The sequence below is a fragment of the Cibotium barometz genome, chromosome 35 (genome assembly GCF_041138505.1).
Source record: "Cibotium barometz isolate CiBa-2024 chromosome 35, ASM4113850v1, whole genome shotgun sequence".
In the NCBI taxonomy this organism is placed as follows: Eukaryota; Viridiplantae; Streptophyta; class Polypodiopsida; order Cyatheales; family Cibotiaceae; genus Cibotium; species Cibotium barometz.
The window spans coordinates 3,884,484-3,897,221 of NC_141080.1; the positions used below are offsets into that span (position 1 = coordinate 3,884,484).

General features: G+C 46.9%; 1 protein-coding gene across 2 annotated transcripts in view; it reads left to right on the forward strand.

The window, feature by feature from the left end:
- The window catches only part of LOC147618069 (deSI-like protein At4g17486), a 71,785-nt gene that overhangs the window by 21,723 nt on the left and 37,324 nt on the right, over nt 1–12,738 (forward strand). For both annotated transcript variants that reach the window (XR_015262167.1, XM_086775312.1), the window contains one exon: nt 6,396–6,479. Coding sequence is in view for 1 of the 2 variants with exons in the window: in XM_086775312.1 (XP_086631438.1) it covers nt 6,396–6,479 (84 nt within the window). In the remaining variant the exon portion in view is untranslated. The remainder of the gene's footprint in view (nt 1–6,395; nt 6,480–12,738) is intronic.

The following is a 12,738-nucleotide window of genomic DNA, read 5'->3' on the forward strand; positions in this document are numbered from 1 at the left end:
CAAATGAACCATGGGAAAGCATTGCTATGGATTTCATTATGGATTTGCCAAGGACGCCACAGGGAAATGATACTATTTGGACCATTATTGACAGGTTTAGCAAGCAGGCACATTTCATTCCCGTGCGCAAGACAATAAAGCCAGATCATATGGCTAGGATGTTTTTGGCACAGATATTCAAACACCATGGCATGCCTAAATCTATTGTGGGGGATAGAGATCCTAGAACCACAAGTTTATTTTGGCGCGCATTGTTTGACAATATGGGTACAAAGCTGAACTTCTCATCAGCTTACCATCCACAGACAGATGGGCAAAGTGAAATAGCAAATTCAGCCGTCCTCGACTTGCTGAAATCTTATGTATCCGACCGCAAATCGGATTGGGAGAAGTATTTACCACTTGTGGAGTTTGCCTACAACAATACGGTACATACTTCTACGGGCAAGGCGCCCTTTGAGATTATCTATGGCAAGGTGGTACTACCACCCATCCTTCGTACAAAGGATGAGATTTTTGCAGCAGATGAGTATGTCAGAGACTTGGATACTGCATTTGCACAGGTACGGACAGCCATAGAGAGGTCTCAAACCAAGAATAAAAAGGCAGCTGATAAGCATAGAAGGGATGTACAATTCAAACAAGGTGATTGGGTCTTGCTGAAATTTGAAAACGCACGCCTTCGGAAGAGGCCAGGAAAAGAGGGAAAGTATCCTAAACTTTCCAACAGGTACTATGGACCTTTTCAGATCTTGGAGAAGATCAATGATGTTGCATTTCGGCTTGTACTCCCAGATCATTGGAACATGCATAATGCTTTTCATGTGAGCCTATTGAGGCCTTATGTGGGACCAACACCGTTTGAGCCGGTTTTGGAAGACCCACCCGAGGTGGATGAGCTGGAAGAGATTCTTCAACCTGAACAGATTGTTTTTCACAAGGAACGAAAGCTTGCGGGAGGCAAACTTGTTCGTAGGTACCTTGTGAAGTTCAAGAATTATTCAGCTTTGGATGCGAAATGGATGGATGAGGCCTACTTCGAGGATTACCCAGATCTTTTGAAGGCCTATCTGGAGGCTTTTCAGTTGCGGTCAACTGATTAGAAGCCGGCACCGAATGTCACAAATCCCTATATTCTAGGGACATGCGGATGCGTGTCAGGCTTAGAAACATGCGGATGCATGTATGTATTATACTTGGGCATGTGTATGGATCATATGAGTGGATGCATATGAGTCTAAGGACATGGCAGGACATTTGTGGACTTTCGGGCGGTGCCCGTGTGGATTCCGGCCATGCACACATGGTGTGTTATGATGGCAGGCGGAATATTTTCAAGTACAAGAATGATGATAGGTGGTTCTCCAAGTTTACATGTGCACAATGCATAAATGATGCATGCCATAACTTTATTTTACTTTGTGTGACATTGTCTTGCTTCCTGGACAATGCTTGTTATTTTGGCTTGTGAAGTCCGAGGGACCGGGGATGCCCGGGCACCTTGTGGACGCGTGTGTGCACTCCTGTTTGGGCCTAAAATTGTGGGCTTATGGGTTTTGCAGGTGGTAAGTGCGTCCACACTCAATTTACAGCCTATTTCATTTACTACTAAAGTTTATTGGTTTGCAGGTCCACACTCATTAATAAGTGGCCGGACAACTTATAATGCGTTCGCATTTGGTTGGATCAAAATTAATGAAGTCCGGACAACTTATGGCCATTTCCCATTTGGTTGGACCTAAACTTATACAAACAGGACAAATGGAACACTATGGGCTGGACACCTACCTGGACACCTTATGGGGACACTTGTCAGCCTGTTTGTGAACCCACCAAGCCCCTTAGGTGGCACTGGAGAAAGGCGCCTCCTTCAAGAGGCCATTTGGGCTGTTTTATTCATAACTCAACACATTGGAGAGCTAGTTGAAGCTTTGGGAGTTGCTACAGGGCTGGTTGCTTGCTTCCCGGACTCACACAAGCTTGGATAATGATCCCCACACTCTTCTAAAGGGCTGGTTGGTAAATTTCAGACCTGTATTTTCTGGTTATTGCGAGTTTTGGGCTGGTTTCAGGTGTCCAAAGTCAACTTGGACAGTACAGGACAGCTCTAGGGACCTCCACAGGGCTGTAGGACCCTTTACAGGTGGAATTCTCGCGATAGAAAGTTGCTGTTTTGGACTGGTTATTGCACAAAACAGGCCGGACAGCAATGGAATATGTGAGCATGGATGTGACTCAAGGATTCCTGGTATAACAGGTGCTTAGGGCAAGCATTGGGGACACTTGCTCGCGGAGAACACAGGTTTCTGGATCAGTTTCTCGCGTGGAAACAGGGCCTAAAGATCCATTTACATCCTGTGCAGGGCGGAGTACCTGTGAGGATTGTGAAACTCTTGTGCAGGGCGGATGTACCTGTGAAGAGGCTTGTGCAGGGCGGATGTACCTGTGTGTAGGGCGGATGTACCTACAGATTCTCTTGTTTGAAATGTATTCATTCATGATGTATTTGGAAGAATCAGGTGCAGGCTGGTGGTGAATCCCCAGGCACCCGTAATCTTGTACTTTGCAGACTCTTTTGGTAATATAACCTAAAGGGGGGGGGGCCAGCCTATCATCGGCCCCTTTATGTGGTGTACTGTCATTTTCAGCTTTGTGGTTGTAATGCTCAAGTGTTAAGTGCTCAGAATCTTGTTCACATTTATACGATTCCAATACACGCGTCCGCCTCCCGTTACACCGAACGGGTGTTAGCAGCAATGAATATCCCTTGAAAGATTTACACCAAGGACCTTTGCTTGAATCCCTTTCAATAAGCTTTGCAAAAACCTTTGGTATCAACAGAGTATAAGCTGGCCAATATGTGTGAGTTCGTGGTACTATTCCTGGGCTGCAGCATCAAGTATTGAGAGACCTGAATATGGGACTGTTTTGGGTCTGAATCGGGCTGCCACGCACACCCGACTGGAGCTCACGCTTGATGGAGAGATGGGCTGCTGCAGACTGCTATTGACCGGCTGTGCATGCACGGGAGAAAGCCCTGAACTGGCTGCTGTTGCTGCCCAATAGCCAACAAGAGAGAGAACCGCCTGGTTGCTGCCCGCTAGCCAGCAAGAGAGGGAGTTGCTTGTAGTTGTTGCCTGCCTAGTCGCCAAGCGATGGAAAGGGGGAGAGTGTCGCTTGTTGCAGCCCGCTTGTGGGGTAGAGAGCAAGAGAGAGAGAGAGAGGCGCCAAGCGATGGTGGGGGCCCCTTGTACAGCTGGCTGACCCACCCTTTGCATGGGGGCGGCCAGTTCGAAGGCTCCCAAGGGGGGCACAGTCACGATTAAGGGAGGGCTTCTCTCCCCACCATAGCCCATGTGTGGGTGCCCACCCTACAACAGGGCACCATAAAATATTGAGGAGGCCGCCCACTCATTAATGAGTGTGAACTTGCAACCTTATAAAAAGAACAAAGGTTAGAAATAATGCTATAAAATAAACAAATGAAATACACTTACCACCTGTTCATACGCAACAAAACTCGTCAGAAGGCAGAGCAAACTTCACGACTCACTGGCAGGTGTCCCCGCTCAGTAAGTGGCACGTCAGGCAGGCAAAAACACAAGAATACAAGTCACGCGAAAACAGTTCCAGGCATGCAAACATGAATGCATGTGTAATCAGTATCATGGACATATCTCCCGTTCATGGAAAAAGTACTAGACATTCCTGTCGGGCACAGTGATGGCACGACAGAAAGTATAAATCCCGGTCTTCCTATGGAGTGACAGTCCCATAGGTAAGACACAGATCTAGGCACGAGTCTCCCTATGGAGAGACAGTCCCATAGGCAAGACACGGCACAAATACTGGCTCTTCCATGGCGTGACAATCCCATGGATAGAACGCAGTCCAGGTCATACACGGGTGGCACCAGTTTGGCTTCCGTCCATACAACACCATCCTGCTAACACACGCGTGGCACCAGTCTGGCTCCCGCTCATGTTATGCAAAATACTGGCCCCTTCACATGAGACACCGGCCTGGCCTCAAGTGAACAAGACACAAATCTGGAGATGGACCAAATTGTTGGCCAATTGGTGACAGTAGCTCTACATTCACCTGGGCTTCTTCAGTTGGACCCGAAAAGGTACCTTCTCTTAAGCGTTTTTTCCTCATAGGAGGTGTGGACATTGGTTGGCCTGAATTTTCAGGTTTGTAGCCCTCTATTGGTGCTGCGTTTTCTTCTCCAGTGGACATAGATCACTTGCAGAGGGGGTTTTGTTTGGATTGTGGCTTTGGAGGCAGTTTGGTACTTGAGGAGGATACTGAATTTCTGATTTCAGTAAGCGTTTTGCTGATTTTGGAGCATCTATACCTGCGATTTGTTCTTGGCCTTCACAGTTACCCGGTTTCTTCATGTTCCTTGCCTGTTAGCGGTGGAGTGCTGTTTTTTTTTGCTGGACAGCAGATTTTTGGTTGCGTTTTACTTCCCAAAAGAGTTTTTCTACACTTAGAGGGGGCCTATCTCTAGCTACTTCACTTGAGGATCAGTTTTGGGAGCTGTTTTGTTTCTATGGAGACTTTCTTCTGGGACAGGAGTTTACAGATTTTGGAGGAGAGTAGTGATCTTTTCAGAGATCCTGAGCAGAGTTTTTTTTGTCGGAGCTTGTGTTCTTTGCAGTGTTTGTAGAGAAGAAAGGGGTGTTTTGCCTGTGAGGTGTGATCCTTTCACATGGATCACTTGTTTGTTGCTGATTCTTGGGATCGGATTCTACTTATGGAACAGTCTTCTGCTCTCAGTGATGCTTTTGAGGATCTTGTTCTCACTGCAGTTTATATTCTTGCGTACCTTCCTCATTTTGAGGAGTCTACCTCTGCCTCTCTTTGCGATACTTTTGAGGATGCCCCTCCCCCCCGCCAGTTTTGCATTTGGTTTGCTGTAGTGTGGAGGTTTGTTGTTTTGGAGGATGGATTTTTGGACCCGGTGGAATGCTTTGGATTTGTGGTTGCTAACCGTGCCTGGGGCACAGTTGTACTTCCAGAGTTTTTTGGATTTGGATCAAAATCAGGTTGGGCTTGTACCAGTCCAACGACATCTTTTTTCAGAGTGGGATGTGGAGTCCTTTCATTTGGCGATGCCCACCTGAGTGGAGTGTGCTTATGTACATCATTGGGCAACTCATGGTACAGAGTTTGAGCAGATGGACGTCATCTTTTCTACAGAGTCTTTACATCTTGCGATGCCGATCTTTCCAGAGGATGCTTCTTTTTAGCATTTGGCAACTCTTGTTACAAAGTTTGAGCAGATAGACTCAGATGGTTCTAGTGAGGAGCAGCTTTCTTCTCCCAGGATTGATTATCTACAGGATCTGATCTTGGTTGGTTATGAGGTTTTTCATACCTTCTCTAGGCTGGAAACACGACATTCGACTTCGGGGAGTGTTCTTACACTTGGGTTTGGCACCATTGTTTGGAGAAGCACATCGCAGCCTACATGGTTGATTCTGTTCAAAGAAGCAGTGTACATGGCGGCTTGTTCTGTTGCTTTTGTAGCTGAGTTGCTGAGGAGATTGCTTGTGGAGCTTCCTTGGTACTTGTTACTACAGTCTTTCATCTTTGATCGAGGACGGCGTCTGGCTTCTTGGAGTTCACTCAGCATCCGGTGCTAAGAGGGTGTGTTAGACATCATCTCCTTGCTGCTGGCTTCTTGTTTGGTGTCCTATTTTAGCCTTTAGGACTGACCATGTTTGTTAGACATCATCTCCTTGCTGTTGGCTTCCTATTTGGTGTCCTATTTTAGCCTTTAGGGTTGACCATGTTAGCTAGAGGGGCTGGTCATCCCTCGCTTATTTTTCCCATATTTTATCCCCACTTTGTGGAGTCTTGGGCACTTTTCCCCTAGTCGTGAGCTGGTCGTCTGCCTACATCTGGGCATATATATAGCCGGGCATACCCTCACTCTTTTTCATTGCTTAGCATTATTTGCTGCAATCCCTCACATACGAGGTCTTCTTCCCCTCTTGCTCGGGACATGTATTCCTGGTTGATGATATTGAGAGTAGGTCTATACCTGTGTTTCCTCTCCATCTCTCTCTCTCTCACTCTCTCTCCTGTGTTTCCACTTTCCCTTCTCACTATGATGATGTTTCTGCTGATGGTGATATGATAGACAATTAGCTAATCTATCCTTTTGTACGAGTCTTTTAGTTTCTTTTAGTCTTTTCCATGGCTGAGTATCCCATTGTACTAATTTAGTCTCTTAGACCCATTGGGCATTTTGAAGACGATTTCACCTTTTTGTGGTTGAAAACAAGTAGCAAATCTAGTATCTATTTCAACTTTACACTATTCTTTTTTTCTCAACTATTCTTAGTGACATTCTTCATCTTAACTGAGTGTTTTTTACATTGCAGGGGCCTTCTGCAGCTGTCTGCTACCAGAAAGTTTGCAGGTTACTACAGTAAGGCACACTGCTGAATACCACATATATGAAGAAAGTAAGAAAGCTTCTTTTTTCTTGTTATTCACTCTAAAGCCTAAAACGTATGCTAGGAGGTTTCTTTGATAGAGTTCACCTATGTAAGGCATTTTGGTCTGCACCTATCACTGACACAAGTGGAAGGTGTAAACCCTGGTATGCTTGCTCTTAGAATCAGAAGTGTGGATGAACTAAGTTCTTTCATATCCACGCCAAGTTCAAGATCTATTCTTCGATTCTATACTCAAACTAGTCCCAGATACTTGCCTCTTTATGTTTCTATTGCTAAAGAGATCTTCGTGCAATTTTCAATTCTGTATGAACATTGTTTCATATTGGCAGATGCTATTAGACGCTGATGTTGTCAATTGCGCTGTACTTGCTCTAGCCAGTATTGGAATAAAGGCGATTTTTCAATAAAATTGTCTGTTAAGCTTGGAGCCCACCTCAAAAGCTTCACATCCAGTCCAGCCATGCCTATCTCACACAGGTCCATGTTAGTGATTGTGCAGAGTCCAGACCTGCCGTCACCGGACAGCATAAAGATGCACATGCACTCCTAAACCAGATGTTGCATGCATGCTGAAAATGCCCCAAAGCTGCATGCAGGTGTTGTTCTGTTGTTCCCATCTTTGTCTAGAGGATAATATTGAAAGCTCTTTGTGCAGAGCTTCTGGAGGTGATCTTTTTTTTTGGCTAATGCTTCAGCGAACCCCGCAATTGGCTTTTTCTTTTTCTATTTCTTCTTGACTTCACTTGATAAAGAAATGGGTCAAGAATATTTGTTTGGCCAATTGCTTCTAGCAGAAGACAGGGAACAAAAACGCCTAGCTTTGATAACATAGAAATAGAAACACTCTTACAATTGAAGGATATCAATTTCTCATCTATTTGGCTCACACGTTCCATAGGTCATGTTCCATAGGTCGTATAAAACCGTAGATCTGACAACACAGAAATAGAAACACTCTTATGGTTCAAAGTAGCAACCTCTTGTCTATTTGGCTCACACATGTTTCATAGGTCATGTAAAAGCGGTGCTCTGATACTAAATCTCAGGCCCCCTGGCAGGCTTTGCTATAGCCTGATCTCACATATACAGAAGACAAGGTTAAGAAAGTAATGAAGTGACAATGTGATTAACAGTCAGCAATACTGGAAATTATTAGCATGGTACTAACTTTCTTTGACCTTCCAGTTTAGCAGCAATGCTAGTGCACAGCAGAACTGTGTGGCGTCCCAAGGGGTTAGAAACATTAGAAGTTAGGTGTGGTAAGTACTGCATGTGTATGGATTGGGATAAGGTACGTGAAGTATGTTGGATGTGAAAGGAGAGGTGTTGCGACTCACAAACAAAACATGCTTACGGGCTCAAAGAGCGACAGAGACAATGCGAAAGCTAGAAGTACTCAATTAGATAATGAGCGAGTGGAGTACAACTCTAGTAGCCCTAGCAATAGGGCTGACGTGGCTGACACACTAAGGGTGTGTTCTCATGGGGAGAAAATCCTTGCCAGCACAGGGTAGAAAGTGCTCGTGATCAGCGCTGTTCACACTTTGTAGTAGAATACCTTGGTAGAGGTAATAAGTTCAGAGCTTGTCGGAAAGCTTCAAACTTTTCCCTGGAAAGGGGCTTGGTAAATCCATCTGCCACATAGGCTTGCACGTACGTCAAGGCTCTCTCTCCAGCATGGAGTTGTTCTCTAACATGGTGATAATGCACCTCAATGTGCTTCGTCCGTGCATGGAAAATTGGATTTCGCGCAATTGCTAATGCGCTCTGATTGTCAGTATAAAGAGTGGTAGCAGACTGCTGTCCGATACCAAGATCAGCCAAAAGTTGGCGGAGCCAGATACACTCCACAGTAGCTGTGAAGGCTGCCCTGTATTAAGCTTCGCAACTGGACGTGGCTACTGTTGATTGCTTCTTGCTGAGCCATGAGATACATCCTGCCTAGTCACTGTCTGTGTAGGCGGACAAGCATAAAGAAGACGCGCTGTTGGAAAACAATTCATAGTGGCGAGTGCCTTGAAGGTAGTAGAAGACACGCTTCACTGCTAGCCAATGTCGAGTGCCATGACAATGCATAAACCTGCTCAATTGCAGCCCTGCATATTGAATGTCTAGACGGGTAGTGCATAGATTTATAAGGCATCCGACAACTTGCTGATAGGTGGCAACATCAAAGGGGTCGGAAGAGTCCTCAATTGATAGGTGGAGACCGGGTTCCACAGGAGTAGAAACAGGTTTGCAGTCTGTCTCTTGGAATCATTCCAAGAGCTGCTCAATGTATCTTCTCTAAGATAACATGATGTCCCCCTCAGTTGGAACAAACTGGATACCCAAATAATAATGCAGATGACCCATGTCGGAAACATCAAATGTATCTGCAGGTCAACTATAAAAGCTGCAATGTGTCCCTTGTCAGGGCTTATCACGAGTAGATCGTCCAGATAAAGGTTCAGGATAAGGAGATGATCCCTGCGGTGAGTGCTCTAAAACAGGCAAGAGAGCAAGTATGTGTCAGAATATGCAGCGGAAATGATAACCAAACTTGGGTAGACAAGAGCAAGTAGACTGCAGAAAATAAACAGCACAAGAAACACAGAGAGATAGGTGTGTAAACTCTTCTCTATACACAAGATCCCGAAAAAACTGAATGATAAAGTGGTGGGGGCAAGGGGCCTATTTATATGCCCCTCGGAGAGCAGTGGGCCAGCACTGTAGAACTCCACGACTGCAGAAATGCAGTCGGCCAGCAGAAAAAGGTCCACGACTGTGTGAATGCAGTTGGCCAGCAGTCCAGAGGCCTACGCATCATCCGTATGCAGTCGGCCAGCAGCAGGACTGCTGTTGGGACAGTCGGCCAGCCCTGGAGTGCTCCTGCTACTCTCTGGCAACCCTCCCCACCACTAGAAAAAATGGAAAAAATAGGAAAAAATACGGGGAGTGTGGAAAAATGATAAAACACCTCATACAGGGCGGGCACACCCACAACAGAGGCCCTGGTGTATAAATATAGACAAGAGATGACTTCTAACACCCCTTCTCAGCTCCTGGCTGTGAAACCAACCCAAGGGAGCTGGAGTGCCGCCTGAGCGTAGCCTGAGGTAGAGACTTCGTGAAGAGGTCCGCCGCATTGTCCTCTGTTGAACAATAAAGTAGCAAGATGTCACCAGCCAAGATCTTCTCACGTACAAAGTGATACTGTATCTCTATATGCTTGGTCGGGCATGGAAAACCGGGTTCCGAGCAATAGCTATACAACTCTGGTTATCACACTGGATGACTGTGGGCTCCCTCTGTGGAAACCCAATCTCGCCTAGCAGCCTCCGCAGCCATACAACCTCACAAGCAGCACCACAAGCAGCCTGATACTCTACCTCTGTCGAAGAAAGGGCAATAGTTGGCTGCCTCTTGCTGCTCCAAGAAACTGCTCCTGAGTTGAGGGTAAAACTGTATCCTGAAGTAGATCTCCTCGTGTCTGGATCTCCTCCCCAATCTGAGTCACTCCAACCTTGGAGCTTGACTCCATTCCCTCCTGTGTAAAAGAGTCCTAGATCCTTCGTACTCTGCAGATACCGCAAGATCCACAATCCTGCGTCCCAATGAGACTTCAATGGCGTCTGCATAAAAGAGCTCAACAGCCCCATGGAGAAGCTCAAGTCCAATCTGGCGTTCAGCAACCAGATCAATGAACCAACCAACTTCCGGCACTGCGAGGCATCAACTGGCTCACAAGGATCTGTAACGGTTAACTTTGTGTTCGGGTCCATCGGCGAAGTAATAGGCTTGCAGTTCTCCATCCCAAAGGCCTCAAGCAACTCATGAACATACCGCTGCTGTTGAGAGACGAAAAACCCCCTCTGGGTCTGCCAGATCTCCAATCCCAAAAAGAAGTGGAGTAAGCCTAAGTCGGTCATCTCAAACTCCTTTGACAAGGCAGCCTTCGTCACTCCAATGTGCTCCACATGACCGTCGGTGAGAATGAGATCATCCACATAAAGGATGATAAGCGTGACCATGCCGCGTTCTCGAAAGAGATACAGGGTCGGATCTGCAACCAATCTCTGAAATCAAGTCCGAATAAAGAAGGAATCAATCTTCTGATTCCAAGCCCTGGGAGCCTGCTTAAGACCATACAAGGCCTTACGTAACCTGTAAACCATCCCTTCCGATCCTGGAACAATAAAGCCTGGAGGCTGCTCAACGTACACCTCCTCCTGCAGGTCACCATTAAGGAACGTAGATTTTACATCCATTTGATACATGGGCCACCTCTGAGAAGAAGCAAGGGCTAGAACGGTCCGAATCGTGGACATCCGCGCTGTCGGTGCAAAGGTATCCTCGTAGTCGATGCCTGACCGCTGAGCATAACCTTTAGCCACAAGCCTGGCTTTGTGTTTGTCCACCGACCCATTAGACGCGTATTTGGTCTTAAAGACCCATTTGAAACCAATGACTGACTGCTTCGACGGCCTCGGTACCAACTCCCAAGTGTTGTTCTTCTCGATGGCATCAAGTTCCACCTGCATGGCTTTCCTCCAAGTATCCTGTGAAAGGGCTTCCTTTACGGAAGTGGGCTCTTTATTCCGCATGATACGAGACATCAAAGCATAGTTCACCTGAAGAAGCTCCGCCGTGTTGCTTTTATCTCGGACTCGATGTGATCTTCGAGGGCCGTCCTCTGTGGTCCACTCGGAGGGTAGCTCCGTAACACCTGGCTCCCGAAGGGTGTCTAACAACCATCTAGGTACTTGAACAGATCGTGGAGCCTCCTGTGGTCGCGGGGGCTCAACTCCAGCTGTGGGCTCAACCTCCTGTGATGACTGAGGTGGATCAACTGGAATAATAGACTGGGAATCATCATCAGACTCCTCTGGATCTCCAAGAAGTGGCGGCTCCTCGACAGTGGATGCTGGAACATGCTCGTCAAAGACCACATCCCGGCTGACAACAATCTCATTCCTTTCTGGATCATACAACCTGTATCCCTTGGAAAGAGAGTTATACCCCACAAATACCAGCTTGCGGGACTTGGAGTCAAGCTTCCCTCTCTGCTTCTTCGGAATATGTACATACGCATCACTCCCAAAGACACGGAAGTGCGAGACATCGGGTTTCCTGCCAAAGTATGCCTCAAATGGAGTCATATGGGGTATTGAAATCGTTGGAGAGCGGTTGATGGTATGGACAGCCGTTGCCACAGCCTCACCCCAAAGTGGACGAGGAAGATCACGATGCTCCAGCATGGTCCTCGCCATCTCCACCACAGTCGTGTTCTTACGTTCAACAACTCCATTCTCCGAAGGCGATCCGGTATTGGCCAATTCCCTTTTGATGCCATGATCTGCACAAAATCTGAAAAATACAGTCGAGGAGAATTCACCTCCTTTGTCAGCCCTGAGAGTCTTGACCTGAAATCCAGACTCTTTCTCCACCATCACGTGCCAATCCTTGAACCGAGCAAAAGCTTGGTCCTTCTAGGAAAGAAAGTAGACCCACGTGAATCTGGTACAATCATCAACAAGCAGCATGAAATAGAGAGATCCTCCCAAAGATGGTATCTGCTGAGGTCCACACAAGTCAGTGTGAATCAACTCCAATGGTTTCGAAGCCCGCCTGGAAGCCTGCTTCGGAAAGGATTCCCTGTGCTGCTTACCACGTATGCAAGAACTGCAACGTCCTTGCCTACTACAAACATCTGGCAAGCCAACCACCATCTGGTCCCGGAAGGCGCGCCTCAATGCATCCACATTTAAGTGGCCAAAACGAAAGTGCCACAAATCTCCGACCAGAGCCTGTCAATGAGGAGAGTGCAGAGAGCTTGTAGATGCCATTCTCCACACCGCCTTCCCAAACAACTTTGCCAGTCTCACGGTCCCTTAGAGCAACTGAATGCTCCTCAAATTCCACCCGAAAGCTAGTCTTGCATACCTCATGCACTGACAGAAGATGAAAACCCAGAGCAGGGACATAAAGAACACGGGAAGCATGCTTGCCCCCCTTGCCGTCGGGAATAATCTCCATCCGGCCCTCACTATGTATCGGAATAGTGGAGTTATCGCCAATAAAGATACGACTTGACTGCCGTTTCAGATCCAGAAAGAAGTCACGGGATGGAGTCATGTGCCTGGAAGCACCACTGTCGAGAAACCATTCCCGGGTATCCTTCGCGGTGAAGCCAATTGCCTCCTCGCTCGAAGATGATGAAGCATCGGAGTCCACCATCTCTAAGTGCACAAATGCCGGAGTCTTTGCAGCTGAGGTTGAGGAA